Source organism: Lutra lutra, chromosome 1, assembly GCF_902655055.1.
Source record: "Lutra lutra chromosome 1, mLutLut1.2, whole genome shotgun sequence".
NCBI lineage: Eukaryota > Metazoa > Chordata > Mammalia > Carnivora > Mustelidae > Lutra > Lutra lutra.
This window is the reverse complement of record NC_062278.1, coordinates 209,533,822-209,556,852: the sequence shown is the minus strand read 5'-3', so window position 1 is coordinate 209,556,852 and position 23,031 is coordinate 209,533,822. Positions and strand designations below refer to the sequence as shown.

The window sequence follows — 23,031 nt, the reverse complement described above, 5'->3', positions numbered from 1 at the left end:
ATTCTTGGGAATATACACACAGAAACGGAATTGCTGGATCATATTATAATAATGTCTAATTGTTTGAGGAATTGCCCTGTTCTGAGTCATTTATTCATTCATTCATTCATTCATTCATTCATTCATTTATCTATCTATTTAGGTTTATTTATTTATGCAGTCTCTACACCCAGTGTGGGGCTCGAATTCATGACCCTAAGATCAAGACCCACATGCTCCACCCACCAAGCCAGTCAGGCACCCCTGTTCTGAGTCATTTATTTCTTTTTTTTTCTTTCTTTTTTTTTTAAGTGTTTATATTTGACAGTGAGAGAGAGAAAGAGAGAGCACGAACAAGCGGAGCTGCAGGCAGAGAGTGAGGAAGAAGCAGGCTTCCTGCTGAGCAAAGAGCCAGATGGGGGGCTCGATCCTAGAACCCTGGGATCATGACCTGAGCTGAAGGCAGAGGCTTAACCATCTGAGCCAGCCAGGTGCCCCTGTTCTGAATCACTTAAAGGTCAATTGCAGACATGATACCCTCCCTTTTTCTTTAATTAAAGATTTTATTTATTTATTTATTTATTTATTTATTTATTTATTTATTTATTTATTTGACAGAGATACAGTGAGAGAGGGAACACAGGCAGGGGCAGAGGGAGAGGGAGAAGCAGGCTCCCCACTGAGCAGGCAGTCCAACATGGGGCTCAATCCCAGGACGCTGGGATCAGGACCTGAGTCGAAGGCAGACGCCCAACGACTGAGCCAACCAGACGCCCCACAGACATGATACCCCTTGTCTCCCTAAATAATTCATTGTGTTTTTCCTAAAGCACAGGCTCAGCACAGTGATTAAAATCAGACTCATTTAACATAGATACAATTCTAGAATCTACAGGTCTTCTTCAGATTTTACCAACACCTATTTAATATTTATTACTAAATCATTAATACTTAATTAATTATTAATAAATGATTAATTACTAGTGCATCATTTGATCATTAATTTATTAATGATAAAGAAAATTCTATCATATGTTGTGTTCAGTTGTTTATCTCTTTAATCCACTGTAATCTGGAAGTTTCCTCAGTCTGTCTTTGTGTCAAACATGACGAGGTTTGCTGGGAACTGCTCACTCCTTGGTCGTGTCTTTCAGGATGGATGGTTTGATGTTTCCTTGTGATTACACTGAGGCTGTTGGTTTTGGCAGGAATCCCACAGAAGTGTTGTGTCTTTCTTGGTGCATTGTATCAGGAGGCATCAGAGTTTGAAGTATTGCGGTGTTGTTGCCCTTGATCACTTGCTACAAAAGATGAGATCTGGTAGTTTTCTCTTCTTGTGCTTTGTAATTGAAAAGTATCCTGTCGTGTGATACTTTGTACCATACATACTTCTTTAGACTTCCCCACACTCCTTTTAGCATCTCTTGCTGAGTCTTGCCTGAATCTGTTATATTTTATTTTTTTTAAGATTTTATTTATTTATTTGACAGACAGAGATCACAAGTAGGCAGAGAAGCAGGCAGAGAGAGAGGAGGAAGCAGGCTCCCTGCTGAGCAGAGAGCCCGATGTGGGGCTCAATTCCAAGACCCTGAGATCATGACCTGAGCCAAAGGCAGAGGCTTTAACCCACTGAGCCACCCAGGCACCCCTGAATCTGTTATATTTTAGTTGATGATTACCAAATGGTAGTTTTCTAGTCCCATCTTTTTCTTTTCTTTTCTTTTCTTTCCTTTTCTTTTCTTTATTTATTTGACAGATCACAAGTAGGCAGAGAGGCAGTCAGAGAGAGAGAGGGGGAAGCAGGCTCCCTGCTGAGCAGAGAGCCCGATGAGGGGCTCGATCCCAGGACCCTGAGATCATGACCTGAGCCAAAGGCAGAGGCTTTAACCCACTGAGCCACCCAGGCGCCTCTAATTCCATCTTTCCTTTGACACTTTTTAATGGTCTTTGCTGTAGGAGTCTATTTGTATCCGTGTAGACTCATGGACACTTACTGTCCTCAATATGTGACAATCGCTTACTGTCCTTATTTTGATGTTCAAATTGTCCCAGACTTGGCTCATGGCAGCCCCTTCCAGCTGGCTCCCGTGTCCTTTTGCTGTGTTCCCATCTTCTTCTGTGCACATCTTTCTTTCTTTGGTCCTAGGCTCACTTTTTGTAAATCAGCTTTACTTCAGAATAATTTTAGAGATGAATTTAAGAATTTAGAAAGATTACAAAGAGAATACAAAGAGTTCTTGTCTGTGCCTCACTTGATCTCCCCTAGTGTTAGCATCTCTCATAACTACTACATTTCGCAAAATGAAGAACCCGATGCTGCTCCATTACTAAAACTAAAGTCTAGACTTTATTCAGGTTTCATGGATTTTTCTCCTCAATGTCCTTCTTCTGTTCCATGATCCCATCCAGGCTCTTCACTCCATTTACGAGGCATCCCTTTCTTTTTTTTCTTTCTGGTTTCTACCTAAGTGTTGGATATCAGGTGCTTCATGTCATTAAAAAAAAAAAAAAAGAGGGGGTGCTTGCATGGCTCAGTGGATTAAGCCATTGACCCTTGGTTTCGGCTCAGGACGTGATCTCAAGGTTGTGACATCAAGCCCCACACCAGGCTCGCTGCTCAGCATGGAGTCTGCTTGAGAATCTTTCTGTCTCATCTTCTCTCTTGAATGAATAAAATCTTTAAAAAATTAAATAAAAACCAAAATATAATCTAATTGAAATATAATCACATACCATAAAATTCACCATTTTGGAATAAATAATTTTGTGGGTTTTTTTAAAAGTATATTCGCAGAATTGTACAGCCATCACCACTAATCTAATTCTAGAACATTTTCATCACTCCAGAAAGAAACCCCATGCCATTAACTGTCACTCCCCATTCCTCCTTTCCACCCCGTGCCTGGTAATGACTAATTTATGTTCTGTCTCTATGGATTTGCCGGTTCTGGACATTTTCTGTGGAATCATACGACATGCAGCCTTTTATGTCTGGCGTCTTTCACTCAGTGTCATGTTTTCAAGCCTTGTCCACGCTGTAGTGTGTATGTGTCCAAGCTTCATTCCTTTTTATGGCCGAGTAATATTCCATTGTATGGACATACCGCATTTTGACTAGCCATTCATTCCCTGATGGATATTTGGGCTCTTTCCACCTTCCGGTTGTTGTGAACGGTGCTGCTATGGACATTCACATACACGTTTTTGTGTGGACGTAGGCTTTCATTTCTCTTGGGTATACATATGCCTCGGAAGGGAACAGATAGGTCCTATGGGAACTCCAGGTTCACCCATGTTCTTTCCCAGCTGCGGCCTTGAAATTAGCAATTTTAACATAAAGCCTTCATTTTTGTCTTTGGTAATAACTTTTAAAAACCAGGAGCTGGGAGCTGGGTGTGCTCACTGGGTGTGCTACTGGGGTGTCATTACCTCTTGAGTTCTGTCAGGAGGCAGAGGTGGAAAACACTCACACACACTCACACACACACACACTCTCTCTCTCTCTCTCTCTCACACACACACACACACACACACACCCTTACCTGTACCCATTTCTGTATCAAAACCCTGGAGTTTACGCACATAACCTCCAATTTTTTTTTTTTACCCCAAAGATTTTTATTTATTTATTCAAGAGAGACAGAGAGAGAGAGGGAGAGGGGCAGAAGCAGAGGAAGAAGCAGGCCCCATAGAGCAGGGAGCCTGACATGGGATTCGATCCCAGGACGCTGGGATCATGATGCAAGCCAAAGGCAGACGCTTAACTGACTGAGCCACCCAGGCATCCCCAGGCCACTTCTTATTAGCATTGATGCCTCACACACAGATGCAAGAAATGTACACAGGATGTTCGCGGTGGCATGGCTTGTAATTGCGTAAACTTGGAAGCCACTTAAATATTCCAGTGTAGCAAAATACTTAAATCCACAGCAGCTCATGTCTGAGATGGAGTACTGGGCTCCAGGGAAAAGGGAAGGAAAGAGATCTACATGTAACAATCTAGCTAGACCTCTTCAACGGATGACTGAGTAGAGAAAACAAGCTGAAGGATACAGTTGATGTACAAAGAATACTGTGTTTTCTCAGGTCTGACAGGTGTGTATGCTGTTTACAGTGCTTACGGATGAAGTCTGGGGGTGAGATCTAGACTGGGGGGGCTTCAGACTTGATCTGTATGGATTTTTTAAATATGCTGCTTTTTTTTTTAAGATTTTATTTATTTATTTAACAGACAGAGATCACAAGTAGGCAGAGAGGCAGGCAGAGAGAGAAGAGGAAGCAGGCTCCCTGCTGAGCAGAGAGCCCGATGTGGGGCTAGATCCCAGGACCCTGAGATCATGACCTGAGGGGAAGGCAGAGGCTTTAACCCACTGAGCCACCCAGGCGCCCCTGCTTTAATGTCTTTAAATATTAATTATTTCTAGCATCTCTGTTGTTTCTGGGCGTGTTTCTAGTAATTGATTTTTCTCCTCATTATGGGTCATAATTTTTTGCTTCTTTGCTTGTCTGGTGAGTTTCGGTTTAATGCCAGACCTAGTGGATTTTACCTTGTGGCCCGCCGGATACTTTTAAATTTCCTCTGCGTGTTCTTGAGCTTTGTTCTGGGATACAATTAAGTTGCTGGAAATAGTTTGATCCTTTCCAGCCTTGCTGTTAAGTTTTTTTTTTTTTTTCCTTGCTGTTAAGTTTTGCGAGGCAGGACCAGAATAGTCCTTTATTCTAGGGCTAAATTCCCCCCCCCCCCTTCCTTAGGAAGTTTTTCCACTCTGGCTGGGAGGAACACGAAGTATTTACACCCTGTGTGAACTTGAGGGTTTTTCCCTCTGCTGCTTTCAAGTGGCTCTGTCCCTGGTCTCGCACCTATATATGCCCATTAGTTCTCAGACCCTCAACAGATCTCCGCATTACTGAGCTCTTCCCTCCCCTTCCCCTCAGCTGTCTTCTTTCCAGAACTCCACTCTGCAAACTGTAGCCTTCTTACCCTTTCTAGAACCCCAGCTTTAACTCCTCAAGGTCAGAAAAGTGTTATTTTACACACTTTGTCTATTTTTTTCCCCAGTTGTTCCAGATCGGGGGCGAGGGGCATGAAAATCTGATTCCTGAGGTTCCATTTTAGGCAGAAGAAATTTCTTTGATTTTTTTCTTTTTAAAGGAAGCACATGCATGTTTTAAAATATAGTTTAAGTTAACATCTTTGGAGCCATTTTTAGGCACTATGCCTTTTATGTATATTGTTTTATTTTTCCTCCCTGTGACAGGGGTACTGCTGTTAATCCCATTTACAGATGAGAAAACTGAGGCACAGAGTAGGTGAATGACTTGCCCAAGGTCACCCAGCCAGTGAGTGGTAGGAAGAAAGAACAAACGTGGTCACCTGGCTCTGGAGGCTATGACTCCTACCTTCCACCATCCGTGCAGTTAAGAGCTACTTTTTTTTTTTCTCTCTTTTCTTTGTTTACTGAGATGAAATTTACATACCATAAAAGTAACCATTTTAAAATGAACAATTCAAGGGGCGCCTGGGTGGCTCAGTGGGTTAAGCCGCTGCCTTCGGCTCAGGTCATGATCTCGGGGTCCTGGGATCGAGTCCCGCATCGGGCTCTCTGCTCAGCAGGGAGCCTGCTTCCCTTCCTTTCTCTCTGCCTGCCTCTCTGCCTACTTGTGAGCTCTGTCTGTCAAATAAATAAATAAAATCTTTTTAAAAAAATGAACAATTCAATGGCATTTAGTACGTTCACAATGTTGTCCAACCACCACCTCTATCCAGTTCCAGAACATTTCTGTCACCCCAAAGGAAATCCCATCTCCATCAGCAGCCACTCCCTATCCTGCCTTCTCCAGCCCCTGACAACCACTAGTTTACTTTCTGTGTCTATGGATTTGGCTGTACTGGACATTTCATGTACATGAAATCATACACTGCGTGGCCTTTTGTATTCTTTCACTCAGTACACTGTTTTCATGGTTCGTCCACATCATAGCATGAATCAGGGCTCCATTCCTTTGCATGGCTGAATAATATTCAATCATGTGGCTAGATTGCATTTTATTTATTTATGCTTTTATCCACTGATGGGCGCTTGGGCTGTCTCTGTCTCTTCTTTATTGTGCATAGTGAGGAGTTACTTTTTAAATTTATTTTAAAAGGTTGTTCAAGTAATATCTACACCCAGCGTGGGGGGGGCTCAAACTAATGACCTTGAGATCAAGAGTCACATGCCCTTCTGACTGAGCCAGCCTGGCAACCCAGGAACTACTTTTGAATGTAAGAATGGATGAAAAGAAAAGAGAGGGTCCAATGTAGCAGCTAGTCTAAAACCCACATTTATAGTTGAGGAAAGTGGGCACTTAGGTCTACATTTTGCCTAGTCTACGCTTGAGCTGGTCAGTTGTTCAGCTAATATTCACGAGCACCTGCTGTGTGCATGTCCTGTCCTGGGGCAAGGACACCTTGTGGGGCTAGAAGTGCTTCTCAGGAGGCTGAGACATGAAGGCTAAGGAGAGAGTCCACTGACCAGAAAGTGAGGGGAAGAGTGTCCCACGCAGCGAGAACAGCCAGTGCAAAGGTCCTGAGGCAGGTGTGAGTCTGGTGTGTGGGAGGCTATGTGGGGAGGCTGGAGGAGGTGAACCAGGGAGTGGGGATGAAGGGAGAGGAGGGCAAGGAAGTTGGCGATGTCCTGCTCCCACAGGGCCTCATGGACCGTGGTGGGGAGTTAGGATTTTTATTCTGAATGTGGCAGGAGGCAAAAACAGAGTGGGAGCTGGGGAAGGGTGGAATGTGATTTTTGATTCTGCCTTGGGAGGCAAGAGGTTGGGGCAGTGTGGGGTGGGAGACCATGGGGCTTGGGTCTCCAAAACAATTTGCCAAACAAAACTTAGGGTACCCCAAACCCTCCTACACTGTTGGTGGGAACGCAAGCTGGTGCAGCCACTCTGGAAAACAGTATGGAGGTTCCTCAAAAAGTTGAAAATAGAGCTACCCTACAACCCAGCAATCGCACTACTGGGTATTTACCCTACAGATACAAACGTAGTGATCTGAAGGGGCTCGTGCACCCGAATGTTTATAGCAGCAATGTCCACACTAGCCAAACTATGGAAAGAACCTAGATGTCCATCAACAGATGAACGGATAAAGAAGATTGGAGATATATATAAATATATATACATACACACAGTGGAATACTATGCAGCCATCAAAACAAAATCTTGCCATTTGCAACAACATGGATGGAACTAGAGGGTATTAACGCTGAGCAAAATAAGTCAATCAGAGAAAGACAATTATCATATGATCTCTCTGATATGACGAATTTGAGAGGCAGAGCGGGGGACTGTGGGGGGCAGGGAAGGACAAACTGAAACAAGATGGGATCAGGAGGGAGACAAACCATAAGAGACTCTTAATCTCATGAAACAAACTCAGGGTTGCTGGGGGGTCGTGGGGGGAGGGACAGGGTGGCTGGCTGATGGACATTGGGGAGGGTATGTGCTATGGTGAGTGCTGTGAAATGTGTAAGCCTGATGATTCACAGACCTGTACCCCTGGGGCAAATAATACATTATATGTTCATTTAAAAAAAACTTGGGGTACCCCATAAATCCCACCCGAGGATCTCTCTGATAGCCACCGGGGTAGCATTTTCAAATTACTGAGTGAGATCTGGGAGTTCTATGAAACAGCCCTACTGATAATTATTACTCGGAGTATTCACTTTACTATGAAGAATGCTCGAGCAGAAGAGGGTCTTTCCCTGCTTGTGTGGTCATTTGAAACCATCACTCTAGGCCCATGGCACGCAGCAAGCCAGTGAGCGTTTATGAATCGGTGGAAATGGAAACAGGGATCCCAGATGTAAAGCCTTCTCAGGGGTTTCACTGACAAGCCCCCTTGCCCACTTCATCTCCAGGTGCCCACACCCTTTAAAGAATGTCCACCCTGATCCCACTGCACAGTCCAGGAAGGTGAGGCTTAGATGAGAAGGGAACATGAAGAGTAAAAATACTGATGACAGAGAAGTCATTATAAGAGAAATGAAACCATTTACAAAGTTTCTCTTAATGTGTGTTTTAAATGTCTTGAAATTGACTTCACAGACAATGTCACCCCCCTCGCCTCCCAGCCACGTGCCTCAGCAGCGGTCTGCAGCCCACCCGGGCACCAGTGTTTGGGGGCGGGCAGGTCTGCCCCCGCCCTCATCTGTCTGGCCATGAGATTTCCTGGGGGGCTGGGCTCTTTCCGATCATGCACATCATTGGGCTTTGTGACAAGAATGGGGTCCCAGTTCCCTGTGTTGGCGTTTGAGACTCCCCCCACACATACACGTCATCCCACCTACCCTCCAGGTGTCCTTGTCTCCAAGTGACCCTAACGCACTGTCTTGGGGGAGCAATTTGGAATGATCTGTCCATAAGGAGGTGCCTGCCTTGCCAAGTGTTGGCTACTCTCCAGTCACTACGGTCAAATGAGCATAGCGTTGGGACAGCGTGGATAGCAAGGTCAAGGCAACCAGATAAAGAAATCCTGAAGCCACTTAAGTTGATGCGGGAACTCACCTGCAGTGAATTAATTCAGTGAGGCCAAGTGCATGCAAAAAAGCCTTTGCCTGGGACCCATCCGTAGAACCTTCCCATGACATCCACCAGCAGTAGCATTTTCAAGCCAGTACATGAGACTGGAGAATGAAAGGAGACAATCCTGCCAATAATCGTTATTCAGAGTATTAATTTTACTGTGAAAAATACTCAGCGTTTCATGTTGAGCCAAAACCTTCATCGCCAAAAACCTTCATCTCCCTGCCCCTGGGACCTGGGAGTGGAGGGATCACTGTTCCTACTGTGCCTTGGGCCGTCTGGGGAAAGAGACCTGGTCCTAGGCTCTACCCGCAGGGAGTTAAGAGGAGGACACTTGCTGGACCACATGGAGAATCCAAGGAAAGAAAGCATCAGTATTTCCCCCAGAAAGGGGCACATGTAACCCAGTTTTGTGCACAATTTGTGATGTTTCTTGACCTCATGCTCAAGGTCCTTAGGGTCCCTAAGGAGGTGGATCCCTCTGTAAACACATACTGAGACCCTGCTATGTAGCAAGTACCAGATCTATAAGTAATTCTTTTTTTTAAAGAATAATTTAATAATCCTATTAAATATAAGGAGGTTATTTTTCTTTTTTTAATAAAGATTTTATTTATTTATTTGACACACAGAGAGAGAGAGATCACGAGGAGGCAGAGAAGCAGGCAGAGAGAGAGGGGGAAGCAGGCTCCCTGCCGAGCAGAGAGCCCGATGCAGGGCTCGATCCCAGGACCCTGGGATCAGGACCTGAGCCGATGGCAGAGGCTTAACCCACTGAGCCACCCAGGGGCCCCAATAATTCTCTTTAAAAAAAAAGATTTTTTTAAATTTATTTGACAGAGATCACAAGTAGGCAGAGAAGCAGGCAGAGAGAGAGGAGGAAGCAGGCTCCCCGCTGAGCAGAGAGCTCGATGCGGGGCTCCATCCCAGGACCCTGAGATCATGACCTGAGCTGAAGACAGAGGATTTAACCCACTGAGCCACCCAGGCACCCCTATAAATAATTCCTTTTTTTTTAAGATTTTATTTATTTATTTGACAGAGCTCACAAGTAGGCAGAGGCAGGCAGAGAGAGGAAGGGAAGCAGGCTCCCTGCTGAGCAGAGAGCCCGATGCGGGGCTTGATCCCATGACCCCGGGATCATGACCTGAGCCGAAGGCAGAGGCTTTAACCCACTGAGCCACCCAGGCACCCCTATAATAATTCTTAACAGGTGTAACAAAGAGGAAAGTATAATGACAACAGCAAAAACAAATGTGGTAATGGTAGCCAATATTAGTTGAGCACTTGCTATATGCCAGGCATGGCTTAGAATTCTTCATGTGAACTTGTTCATTTAATTCTTATAGCTATCTTGTGAATTAAGTACTTGTGACTGATTTTATGGATGAGGAAGCTGAGGCTCAGAGAGGTTAAGTAACTTGCCCAAGGTCACACAGCGTTCAAACTGGGCTGCTTAGCTCTCAAGACTGCAGAGTTATGCTGCTGCCCGTAGAGATGTGGAGAGAGTTTGAGATTGGGGGGAGGGGAAGTGGGGGGAGGGAGGAGTTTTGGGGCAGACCAGTGCTTGCACCTTCCCTTCTACTCTGCCCACTGAGTCAGGAGCCCCACCTGGTTTCTGTGGATGGGTCAGTGTATCCCCTGGGAGCTCATTCACCTTGCAGCCCTTGCCTAATGCCACAACACTCTTATCTCCTCTCCCTTCCAGGAGCTGGAGAAGCTCGGGCTTGGTGACAGTGTGGACCTGCACGTGTATGAGATTCCCGTCGAGTACCAGACAGTCCAGAGGCTCATCCCTGCCCTGTGGGAGAAGCACAGCCCACAGGTGAGTGGGGCGAAGGCAGGTGCTCCCTCATCAGGACCCGCAGGTGGGCACCCCACACATGGATGATTTGTTAGTGGCTTTGTTCCTGCTTCATTCATGTGCCTGATGACATGGCCTTGTCCCCCAAAAGGGCTGTACTTTCCTGGGTTACCCATGGATGTCAGGGAGGAGAGCAAACATTTGGGACCTCCCAGAGCCTAGCTCTGTCCCACTGGACAGTCAGTTTCAGTCATGACATGTTTGGTTATATGTGACAGTCAGAACACACCTTAGCCCAGCTTAAATGCCAGCATTTGTATGCTTCAGGTATAGCTTGATCCAGGCACTCTCCCAGTGCTATCACCATTCCCCCCTGGCCATTCAGCTTTGCTTTGCTCTTCATTTTTGCTTTGGCAAAGACAGATGGCTGCTGGGTGATACCCTCCCAACTGAGCCCCTCAGCCGAAGGAGAACAACCTTCCTTTTGGTAATTTCCCAGAGTCCATGGTTGATTCTCACTGGTGCACCTGGGTCCCACACCAGTCCCTGAGCCAAGCACTACGGCTGGGGGGTTGGAGGAAGGAAGAAATGCTCTCATTTGTGAGGCCTGGTCACATGCCTACTTCGGTGGCCAGGAAGTGGCATCACCTCCTTCCAAACCTTGTGGAAGGAGAAGGGGGATTTGGGGGTTCCTCAAAGGGAGCATGAGGATGGCAGGGAACTGGCTATTGCCAGATGTGGTGGAATGGAAACAAGATAGGAGCTACATCCTCCCACCACAGATACATGTGGCCCCGCCCCGACAATGGACTTGGAGAGCCCCAGGGAGTCAGGAGTGAAAGCTGCCAGGGAAGTTGCGGGGGGTGCTGGCCTCTCTGATGGGTGAGGTACTGGTGGCCTGTGGGGGCCCTGCCCAGCTTCCCAGCTAGCCTGCCCTTGCGGATTTTCCAGGGTCAACCCCTGGAAACCTCCTTCCTCAGGAGCTCTTCTGTCGGGTCTCAAATGGAATCCGTCCCTTTGTAGAAGGCGACCTGGAGGCTTAGTGAGATGTCCCTGAAGCCTCTGTGAGTGGGCATTTTCCTCTCTGTGTGTGCCGTCTGGCCTCTTTCTAGTTAAACAAACAAACAAACAAAATTACCCTAAAGGATGAAACTGATGTTTCGTTTTAAAGATTTTGTTTATTTATTTGACAGACAGAGATCACAGGTGAGCAGAGAGAGGGGGGAAGCAGGCTCCCCCATGAGCAGAGAGCCCAATGCAGGGCCAGATCCCAGGACCCCGGGACCATGACCTGAGCCAAACAAAGGCAGAGACTTTAACCCACTGAGCCACCCAGGCACCCCTGAACGTGTTTTGTTTTTTTTTTTAAATTTCCACGCATAGAGAGTCAGCCCTGGGGAGTCACCAGGCACCACGGTTACGGCTGTCACTCACACGCGCGGGTGCCCATATGCACGCGCTGTTGAAAGCAGTCCGCGTGGACGCGGTTCCTGGGTCTGCTGTAGCAGACGCTGTAGACACTTAGAACAGCAGAAATGGGTTCTCCCATTCCCGGAGGCCAGAAGTCCACGATCCGGGCCTCAGCAGCGGCACCCCTGCTCGCCTGGTCTCCTCCAGCTTCTGGGGGCTCCACGTTCCTTGGCTTGTAGCGGGGTCTCTCCCGTGTCTGCTGTCACACGGACTTCCCCACGTGTCTCTGCCTTTCCTTCTTCCTGCGTCTCTGAAGGACACGTGTCAGTGGATTTGGGGCCCACCCACACAATGCAGGGGGGTCTCCTCCCGTGATCCTTTTCTTTTTTGCGTCTGTGAAAAACCCTTTTTCCAAATAAGGTCTCTGTCACGGTTTCCTGGCAGTGGAACAGGGACTTTTTTGGGGGGGAGGGAGGGTTGGTATGAGGGGAGTATCACCATTCGGCTCATTATACTACAGCTGCTGCTTTGTTTTCACTTTCCCTGATTCTGTTTATGGAGCGCCAGGTGTGGGCCGTCCAGTCAGTGAATGAACTTTGTAACTCCAGAGAGTTCCATTCTGCGCCAGCGTGGCCCCCTAGATGTTATAACACCATTCCCTAGGACCCTTTAAATGTCCCACTAGGAACCTTTTTAAAATGTCAGAATAAATGGGTGAAATAAATTTTAATAATATTTTCAGTCGGGACGCCTGGGTGGCTCAGTTGTTAAGTGACTGCCTTTGGCTCAGGTCATGTTCTCAGGGTCCTAAGATCGAGCCCCGCCTCTCTGCTCAGTGGGGAGCCTGCTTCCCCCCTCTCTCTGCCTCTCTCTTCTGCCTACTTGTGATCTCTGTCTGTCAAATAAGTAAATAAAATCTTTTTTTTAAATATAAATTAAAAATATATATATATAAATTTAAAAAATTATCTCGACCATAATCAACTTTAAAAGAGTTATTATGGAGATATCTTACGTTTCCTTGTGTATGTAGTGCCCAGCCTCCAAAATCTGGTGTGTGTTCCACACTGATGTCACATCTCAGTTCATACCAGCCGCATTTTCAGTGCCTACTAGCCACGTGCCCCCCAACCACAGCCACCTGGAATGTTCCTCAGCCCCTACTTTAAATGTCTACATATATAAATGTTTACACTTGTATTGCCCTTTCTGTGTGTAAGCATATACACAATTAATAGTTGAAATTCAACTGTATTCTTTGAGGTCTTCTGTCTTTTATAAATATTTTATCATGAGCATCTTATTACCTAGGTCATGAAAAAGTCTCCCTTACGTTATTTCTTTTTGTTTTGTTTTCCAAATTCAATTCAATTAACCAACGTACAGTACTTCATTAGTTTCAGATGTAGTGCTCAATAACTTATCTCCCTGACGTCGTTGTAACAGCTGGGCAACTTTTAGTAATGAATATAACTGTTTTTCCATTATTGAGCCTGCCAGTGTTTTCATGTTTCTTTTTTTCTCATTTTTAGAAAAAACTCTGAAGTGACAACTGACAGATTATTACCTCTTTGCAGTCAAATGCTCTGCCACTTAGCTATATTCCCAGATTATGACCTCTTGGAACATAGGTTAGATTCCTGGAGGTTACACCTTGTCTCTGGTATTTGGCAATATGTCTTGAAGATCCTTCCTTACAGAACTGCTTTTGGGGGGCACCTGGGAGGCTCAGTCGGTTAAGCATCTGCCTTCAGCTCAGGTCATAATCTCAGGGTCTTGGGTTCGAGCCCCACATTGGGCTCCCTGCTCAGTGGGGAGTCTGCTTCTCCTTCTCCCCCTCCCGCCACTCATGCTATCTCTCTCTCTCTCTCCCTCTCTGTCTCAAATAAATAAATAAAATCTTAAAAAGAAAAAAAAAAACTGCTTTTGGCACATTAACAGCTACCTGGTAGCTCCTAATTTATTAGCCAGCTCCCTGGTAATGGCCAATGAGGTGGTTTCTGGTAACAGCTCGGGTAACACAGCTGCAATGAACATCCTGGCATGTTGCACATCCGGGCATGTTTCCTGGGCAGACCTTTCAGTGAGATGACCGTATGGTCTCTTCCTGCAGCCGGGGGCCAGAAACAATGTGACCCTGGGCAGAGCCCCGGGGAGGATGCTGTCATCATCTTGGTCCGGGGTAGGGGGGATGGGACCCACAGTCTCATGGCCAAACCCGGTTAAGCCCTACCCGTCTGTCTGCAGCTCGTGGTGCATGTGGGGGTGTCAGGCATGGCGACCACGGTCACACTGGAGAAGTGCGGGCATAACAAGGGCTACAAGGGGCTGGACAACTGTCGCTTCTGCCCCGGCTCCCAGTGCTGCGTGGAGGACGGCCCAGAAAGCATTGACTCCATCATCGACATGGACGCTGTCTGTAAGAGGGTCACTACTCTGGGCCTGGACGTGTCCGTGACCATCTCACAGGATGCCGGAAGGTAGGGCTCCTGGGGGTGAGTGTGAGTGGTGGTTTCCCTCGTCTACTGGCCCAGGCTAGCAATGGGCAAGCCAAGTGTGTTGACTTTGGCCTCTGTGGGCTGAGCACTCACCAGTCATGAGCCTCAGAGCTAAGTATATGCTCCCAGAGGTCCCACTCATTCTGCTTCCAAGACTCATGATGTGTGGGTCTGCCCATGTGTCCTCACCCAAGCCCTGGCGTCTGCTGCGTGGGCACTACCCCAGCCACCTCTCTGGTGGTCCTCCTGCCCTTCTGCCTGGGCCCAGACAGTCCTCCCCCTCTAAGCATTTTGTTTTTTGTGGTAGTTTTCTGTGGCTGTCATGACAAAGCCCATCAACTTGGTCTCTTAGGACAACCAAGATTCATGCTCTTCTAGTTCTGGAGGCTAGAAGTCCAAAGCCAAGTCCAAAGTCCAGATCCTTCTGTTGGCAACATTCACTCCTTCTGGAGGCTCTGAGGGAGACTGTTCCCAGCTTTTGGTGGCTGTTGGTAACACTGGGGGTTCCTTGGCTTGGGGCTGTGTCACCCCAATCTCTGCCTCCATCTCCGCATGGCCTTCTTCCCTGCGTGCATGTGTTTGCATGGCCTGCTTACGAGGACCCCCGTTGCTGGATTTAGGACCCACCCAAGTCCGGCAGGATGTCATCTTGACTAATTATATCTGCAAGACCCCTGTATCCAAATAAGGTCGCATCTTGAGGTTCAGGGTAAACATCAGTTTGAGGAAGAAATAGCCTCTTACAAGTCTTTTACACATTTAAATCAGATGGTGTCCTAGAATAAAATCCCAACCTATCTCCAACATCCACAGGGCATGTGTGGTTTGGCCCTTGCCACCTCTCCCCCTTCATCTACCTTTGCTCTCCCTGCCCCTACTGCATGCCAGTCCCACCAACCAGCCTCCTCTGGTTGCTCCAACACAGCACGCTCATTCGAGCCTCAGGGACTTTGTTCATGCTGTGGCCATGAGCAAATGGAGGATGAGGGAACTCATCCTCCCTTTGATAAGGCATCTTTCAGGCCTTAGCTCCAACAGGTGGCTTCTTGGTGGTGGTGGTGAGGGGTCTCCTCAACCCCCTAGACCAAGTTGAGTCCTCTCTGTTCTGTGTCCTGTCAGCACCAGTGTCTCTGTTTCTCAGCACTCTGTATACTTCTCCAGCCCAAAGGTAGCAGGTGACAGATTCAGTAGACTGAATGGAATAACCGAATTCACCACCATTCTGTTTTTAAAACTAATTCTGAATTGCACAGATAATTCTAGAATATCTTCTCATATGTTCCCATCGTGAAAAATTCTCTCGCCTTCTCTCCTTCTCCCTAGCAATCCCTCTATTAGATCTGAGACTTAATTGTAAAACCTCCTGTACCTTTCCATAGACAACCAACCCTTGGACAATGTGGGGGGGAGGGGTGCTGACCATCCCCCTATGTAATTGAAAATTGTGTAACATTTGACTCCCCACCCCCCAAATTTAGCTACTAATAGCCCGCTGTTGACCAGAAACTTACCGCTCACATAAACAGTGGATTGATACACATTGTGTTGGTTGTATGTGTTCTGTACTGTATTCTTACAATAAAGTCAGCCTGAGAAAAGAAAATGTTATTAAGAAAATCATGAGGAAGGGCACCTGGCCGGCTTAGTCAGTAGAGTGTGCAACTCTTTTTTTTTTTTTTTAAGATTTTATTTATTTATTTGACAGACAGAGATTACAAGTAGGCAGAGAGGCAGACAGAGAGGAGGAAGCAGGCTCCCTGCTGAGCAGAGAGCCCGATGTGGGGCTCGATCCCAGGACCCTGGGATCATGACCTGAGCCGAAGGCAGAAGCTTTAACCCACTGAGCCACCCAGGCGCCCCGAGTGTGCAACTCTTGATCTCTGTGAGTTTGAGCCCAGTGTTGGGCATAGTGCTTACGTTAAAAAACAAAAATCATAAGGAGATGAAAGCAGCCCACGTATGCATTGGCTGATGAATGGATAAGATGTGAGATATATCTGTATAGAGATACAGATACAGACACACACATAGGAATATTACTCAGCAACCAAAAAGAATGAAATCCAGCCGTTTGCAACAACACGGACAGAGCTAGAGACTATTGTGCTAAGTGAAATAAACCAGAGAAAGATAAAGACCATGTGATTTAGTCATGCGTGGAATTTAAGAAACAGAATAAACAAGCAAAGGAGAAAAGAGAGAGAGAAACCAAAAAACATTTTCTTTCTTTATTTGACACACAGCACAAGTAGACAGAGTGGCAGGCAGAGGGAAAGGGAGAAGAGGAATCCCCGTGGAGCAGGGATTCCCCAGGACCCTGGGATCATGACCTGAGCGCCCCGTCAAGAAATAGATTTAGCTGTAGAGAACAAGCTGCGGTTTACCAGCGGGGAGTGAGGGAAATAGGTGGTGGCCGTGAAGGAGGGGACTTCTCATGCTGAGAGGCCAGTGATGGATGGACGTGTTGAATCACTATATCACACACTGAAACTAATAGAACACTGTAGGGGCACCTGGGCGGCTCAGTGGGTTAAGTGTCTGCCTTCGGTTCAGGTCATGATCCCGGGGTCCTGGGATCGAGTCCCACATTGGACTCCCAGCTCAGCGGGGAGTTTGCTTCTCCCTCTCCCCCCTGCTCATGCTCTCTCTCTCAAATAAATAAATAAAATCTTTTAAAAAATAATAGAACACTATATATGAACTGGAATTAAAAACTTAAAGGAGAAAATCATGAGAAGATATATTTACAGTACTGTCTTCTATTTCTTGAAAACAGTCCTTGAAGACGTGGGTCCTTGCAGTTCGAACCCATGTTAAGGGTCAGCTGCCTAGGGAAACGCTTGGAGTGCTTCTTTAGGATTCTGTCCTAGTTTGCTCTGCTTTTCTGTGGATAAAGTGACAGGAAGTGCCTTTTCCTGAGAGTCCCCTTCCTCGGTTTCACTCGCGGGCACCCAACACGGGTCTTGGCGGAATCTCCACTCCCCTCCGGGGCCTAGTGCATGCTTTGCAAACAGCTACAGGGTACTCATTCCTCGGTGTGGCTATGTGTGAAGCCACGCCTCTCTCCGTAGACAGTCATGTTGTGCCCCAGCCCCTTTATTATGCTCTAACAAAACACCACCGACCGGGCAGCTTATAAGCACCCAAGAGTGATGGCTTACAGTTTCGGAGTCTGGGAAGTTGAAGATCATGGCGCCAGCCTGGTCATGTTCTGATGAAGGCCTCCTTCCAGGTTGCAGACTGCTGACTTCTTGCTGCATCCGCACATGGTAGGAGGAGGAGGAGAGCCCTCTGGGATGTCCTTTATAAGGGCGCTCGTGCCGTTCGTGAGGGCTCTCCATTCCCAAGGGCCTTGCCTCTTAATTCCATCCCATGGGGAGCTGGGATTTCAACACTGAATTTGAGGAGGGACATGCAGACCCCAGCGGGTTGCTTCTTATTCTGCCTTTATACTTAGCCGTGCAGTGAACACCTTCTTCATCTGTCTTGTGCCCTCCTGCAGACGGCTTCTGAAGGTAGATTCTCCAAAACCAGCAAGAACCTGTCATCCAGCTCAGGCCTTTGCCATATTCCTAGCCTGCCCAACCCCCCGTGAGGCAACTAGCTGTATCCCACTCCCTCCTTCATCCCATACACACCAGCACTCCGAGTTACCAGATTTGTCCATTTTTGCCAACCTGGGGAGCCAGGGTGGGGAGGGTAGGGGGGACAAGCATATTCCATCTTGTAGATTTCTGGCGAGGTTGGGGGTCTTACAGCCAATCTGGATGGAGGCTGTCCCATGACTGACTCTCTGACCCCGTTCTGGTCTTCCTCCTGCCCCCGATGCCCTGAAACTTAGGTACCTCTGTGACTTCACCTACTACACCTCGCTGTACCAGAGTCATGGCCGCTCAGCCTTTGTTCACGTGCCTCCCCTGGGCAAGCCCTACAACGCAGACCAGCTGGGCAGGGCACTTCGGGCCATCATCGAGGAGATGCTGGATGTCCTGGAGCAGTCAGAAGGCAAAATCAGCTGTCGCCACAAACACTGAGAGCCTCTTGGGCCTCCCAAGATCTCGTCCTACTAGAGACCCCTGGAGGGATGTCCGCCCTCCCAGGACCTGGCCAAGGAGGATCAGCGCATCAGCTGGGGATCGGATTTGGATCAATATTCCGACTTACACACTTCCTCTCCCTTCTTCCTCTGAGAAAGGGCTGGTCGCCTGGAAGGAGGTGGCTGAAAATTTTTTTCTCTATTTCCCTTTGCATCTGGGGACACAGCCCCAGTGACTGGGAAGCTGGTGGCTTCTGATCTCCGCAGGGAATCCCGGTCAGGTGGGTCTTTGCTCTTGAGCCCTCAGCTGGGGCCACCTGCTCACCTGCTTTTCTAAGTCTCTGATGAAGGGATTCTGGAGTTCCCTCCGTCCATGACTGGTTTTTCCCAAACTTAAAACCTCCTTGAAGAGTCTTTGCCCTGAATCACATCGCAACAGTCGGGATGGCCCCAGAAAGGGCTGCCCTGGGATATGGCTGGAGCTTTTTTTTCTTCTCTTTCTTATTCTCTTTTTTAAAAACAATAGTGCTAGTTTGGGCACAGAGGAATTTATATTCCCTTTGGTTAAAAGGCAGGATTTCGTGGACAGCAACATGTCTTTTCTTTTTCCTGGGATGCAGCCCTGTCTTGCCTCTTTCTCTGAAAACAGGACCCACGTCTTTGTATTGGAGCTGACATCGAGTTCCCCTTCCTCAGGGCCAGCGGGGCCTTTAGCCAGGCCGTGGGAGGGAGGTGGGGGAGAGGGGGGTGGAAGCTGCTGCCCCAGGTGGTTAAAAAGGTGAGCTGACCCTTTTGACGCCAGAGCCATGAGCTGTACCCTTGGGGACTCTGGAGCAGGGGTGGGAAAACAGCCCTTGTCATTTTGACCTTGCACATGACTTTTTTTTTCTTATATGTAAAAATCTGTAGCAGCTGCAAACCCACCCCACATGTGACCCAGAGTTTTGCAGGCTTGGTGCTGGGGACCAGCTTCTTCTTCTCCTTAAGTGGGGGTGGGGGGGTGGGGAGGCACAGAATGGGGCCTGGGGGCTGGAGTTTGCTGGTCTCCATGTGTGCTGGCGTGCTTGAGCAGGAAGGGGGTGGAGCGGCCAGTGGGCTTCTGTATAGATGGTTCTGGAGACGGGCCCAGGACTCAGGAGTAAATTTTGATCTCACTCCCTGGCAACTTTGAACTTAGCAACCAGGGATGAGAGGAACGTCCCTGGGAGGCCACTGAACTCAGCAGGACCTTGATATCCATCAGAAGAAAAGAATGACAACAGCAGCAGGGACGCCAACTGAGGAAAACACACATTTTGGAAGTGTTCTCCTATCTGGGGGGTGGGGTGGGAGGAAGACGGGGTTTTTATAATTTCCCGAAGTGCGAGGTGTGCTGGAGTCTGATGCGGGTTGGATCATGTCAGTGTTACCCAGCATGCAGTTCTTCCTAAAACAGATGAGATGCTTGTTTTGTTTCGTTTTCTTAAACACTCACCTTCTTGGCCTCTTGTTCTCATGGCCAGGGGAGTTCCTGCCTCGGCTGAGGCTCTGCGGCTTGGGAACCATGTGGACGGGTTTCTGAGTTAAATGCATTTTCTGGATCCCGGGTTTTCTCTGGAGGGGAAAGTGGCTCCAGGTGGGTGACTCGGGGCCTGCACTTGGCAGTGAGTGTGGCCTATGGCTGGCAGGTTGAACTGGGACTCTGCCCTTCCCTCCATGCCAGCCTGCCGTCTGCCAGAAATGCCCTGTTTACATCCCCCAACTGAGATTGTCATCTCCTGAGAAATCTGCTGTGTAGAGTTCTGTGAGCAGAAATTGTAGCTGTTCTGGATGTGGGGAGCTCGGGAGGATATCCCCAGAGGTCTTAATGAGAACATTAGGCTTCCTCTAACTCTGTTCCCCAAAGGTCTGATCTACAGGGGTGTGAGGGAGGAAACGAATTCAGGCAAGATGAGGAGGAAAAAGAGGGGGAACCTGGAGATGAGCCAGGCCTCAGCTTAGCTGGGTACCCACTAGAACCTGGACATACCATCCCCAAACTCCACATTTTCATCTTTCCTTTGTCTTCATTTTGCCTCTCTGTTTAAAGCACCATGTGATTCAGAAATTTAGAAGTATAACTTATTGTCTGATCGTTGTTGAGTGTATGTGTGTCATTTTTGTGTTTCTGCAACGGTTTTAGGTTTTCTCATCAAGTCAAGCTGGAATCCTGTCCTCGTCCACGACGCAGAGCATTTTGCTCATTCTCATTTAATCAGACAGCCATTAAACACTTCACTCACTTACTGCCAGCTTTTTTTTTACTTTGATTTTCCACTTTAAAAATTGGAAAAATGTTTCTTCTTTTGGGCAAACTCATCTGTTCTCTCCATGGTGTGTCGTTGGGTCTCGGACTGAAATGTCCCCCGTGAGAAGGGAGAACGTAGGCCCATTCTTGCTCCCTTGTTCTTTGCAGAGTCTCAGGCGGAGGTGGGCCCACAGAAGGGGGAGGAGGGATGGGTCTGTGAAGTGGGTGTGGCTTGGCAGGGTGTGGAGGGGAGAGATGCGAATGGTTGGGCTGCAGGTGTTCCAGGTAGAAGAATGGGCAGAGGGATGTGGTGGGAAGGCTGCTGGGGAATTTCTTGTAAGAAAGCAGAGTGGGGGCCTCTCTCTGGCCCCCCGTGGGGGTTGCTGAGGCTGGGGGAGAGGGGCAGCAATGGTCATCTGGGTGTCTGGTGGTAATGTCTCCTTTATGATGTCAGACCCTCTACACCTGACACCTTTCTTCCTCTCTCGGCCCCTTCGGCTCCCCCTTGCTCACCGAAAAAAGAAGGCCAATGTTATGGACGTGATCTTGTAGCTTGAAAAAGAAGTGAGACGTTAGTAAGAAGGAAAAAAAGGGAAGAAGCAGGAATTGGAGTTGGTGGACTGGATTTGCGCCACCTGGGCCACATGGTCCAATCAGGGAACAGCCAAGGTCCCTTGGCCATGGGGAGAGACAAGAGCAGGTGGGGGACAGAAATCATGGCTTCCCAAGAGGCGCCAGGCCTTTGCGGAATTGTCCAATTGCAGTGGTTTTGGCAAGGAAAGTCGTTTTCAGCTGCCTTGCTCTTGGCTGGCATGGTGACTTCTAGAACAGAAAAGACCTGACCAGGGGGATGGCTGGAAAAGGAGATTCAGGATGCCTTTTTTTGTCTTGGAAGTTTCTGTCAGGAAGCCAGGCCAGCTGGTGTGTGTGTGTGTGTGTGTGTGTGTGTGTGTCCGCTCCCATGCCTATGTGCCCTGGGGTGGGGGTGGAGGGGCGACTGGGCCAGGGAGGGGAGCTGCTCCTGGAAATCCACCCACTGCCCTGGCCTCTTTTCTGCTGCCACTGTCTAGACTGTTGACCTTTGACCTCTCCACCCCTTGGAGTGTTTAAACCCAAAAGTCCCCTTTGCAGGGACAAAGCCCCATTCTTCTCCTTGGGCTCCAGCCTCCGTGGCAGCCTGCAGCCGGTGTGCGGCGCTGGTGGTCCCTGTGGGCAGAGCCTGGACACTCATTCCCAGATGGCTCCCCGAGGCCACAAATCCCACATATCCAGCAGACCGAAGAGGGCTTTTGGTTTTATATCCCAGATGAAATTTCCCTTCCCCAGGCACAAGTGCCTCATAAGGGCCTGGGGCTGCTGGCCAGGAGGGAGAGCATCTCTATTTTTGCAGCAGGGAAGTGAGGTCCAGCCCTGAGCTCCCCTGGCCATTTTTCTCTCTTCCCACTCCCCTGCCCCGCCCCAGGCCTTATTTTCAGCTGCCCTGAGACTCACAGAAGTGCCTGCCTCTCCAGTAAGCATGGGGCACAGAGAAAGAGGATGAGCTGGGAAAGAGAGAAGAAACCCAGGCTCTGCGGGGGCGGGGGGGATCCTGGCCCCCCCAGGGCCCAGCCCAGGGTCACCAGAGCCATTTACAGAGCTGGGGGTCTTGGGTGAGCGACTTCTGAGGCTGGCACAGTTTGTCTCTAGCGAATTCCCAGTTTGGAATTGGGCTCTCTGCTCCCAAGGCCTGTGGCATCCCCAGGGACCAGGGAAGCCACATCTGGGTCTTGGGAAGCAGAGCTGGCTTTCTGCCCACCCTGGGGGGACCTGGCGCATTTCTGGGGCTCCCTTAACATCTCAGGTTTCTAGCTCATCCTAAATGTCTCTTTAGGAAAAGCCTTTCCTACCTAAGGTAACTGGGTTTTCTGTCCCCCCAGGTGGGCCTGTCCCCTGAGCCCCGGGGTGGCCTCTCCCTGACCCCCAGAGTTCCCTATGAGTGCCTTGTCTGAAACTGTCCTGTCTGGGAGCCCAGGCTGGGGAAGGGTCGGCCATGACTTTGCTGGGTGCTGGGCTCTGGAAGGTCCCAAACTTGACACCCCAGGAAGCAAATAAAACAGTTGAAATATGTGATTTCTTGTGTCTCTTTGTGAGAGGTTAGTGTCCACTGCGGTCCCCCTCCGCCCGAGGGCCTGAGTGGGCAGAATGGGGGCCCTGATTCACTGGGATTTCTGTCGCTGGTATATGACCTGGGGCTCAGTCTGTGGCCGATGTTATGATTGCACTGAGTTAAGAATGATAAGATTTCTGTATGAATGAGGAGACGATTTCTGTACTGAACAGTCTCCCTTCCACAACCCAGTGCCTTTGTTCTGAAGCACAGAGAGGCTGAGTAACTTGCCTGCAGTCACACAGCAAGCTGGTGGGGTGCTGGGATTTAAATCACAATTGTTTAGACGTCCAGCTTGTGCCAAGTTCCCACTCACAA

General features: G+C 48.4%; 1 protein-coding gene across 4 annotated transcripts in view; it reads left to right on the top strand.

The window, feature by feature from the left end:
* The window catches only part of PGPEP1 (pyroglutamyl-peptidase I), a 30,826-nt gene extending 8,150 nt beyond the window's left edge, over positions 1–22,676 (top strand). For 2 of the 4 annotated variants that reach the window (XM_047697202.1, XM_047697214.1), the window contains exons 3-5: positions 10,262–10,378; positions 14,015–14,247; positions 18,107–22,676. In XM_047697202.1, coding sequence (XP_047553158.1) covers positions 10,262–10,378; positions 14,015–14,247; positions 18,107–18,299 — 543 coding nt within the window. In that variant the 3' untranslated portion in view covers positions 18,300–22,676. Of the gene's footprint in view, positions 1–10,261; positions 10,422–14,014; positions 14,248–18,106 lie in introns of all 4 variants that reach the window. The other 2 variants (XR_007121877.1, XM_047697222.1) reach the window with 2 other exon arrangements.
* The last annotated feature ends 355 nt before the right edge of the window (positions 22,677–23,031 follow it).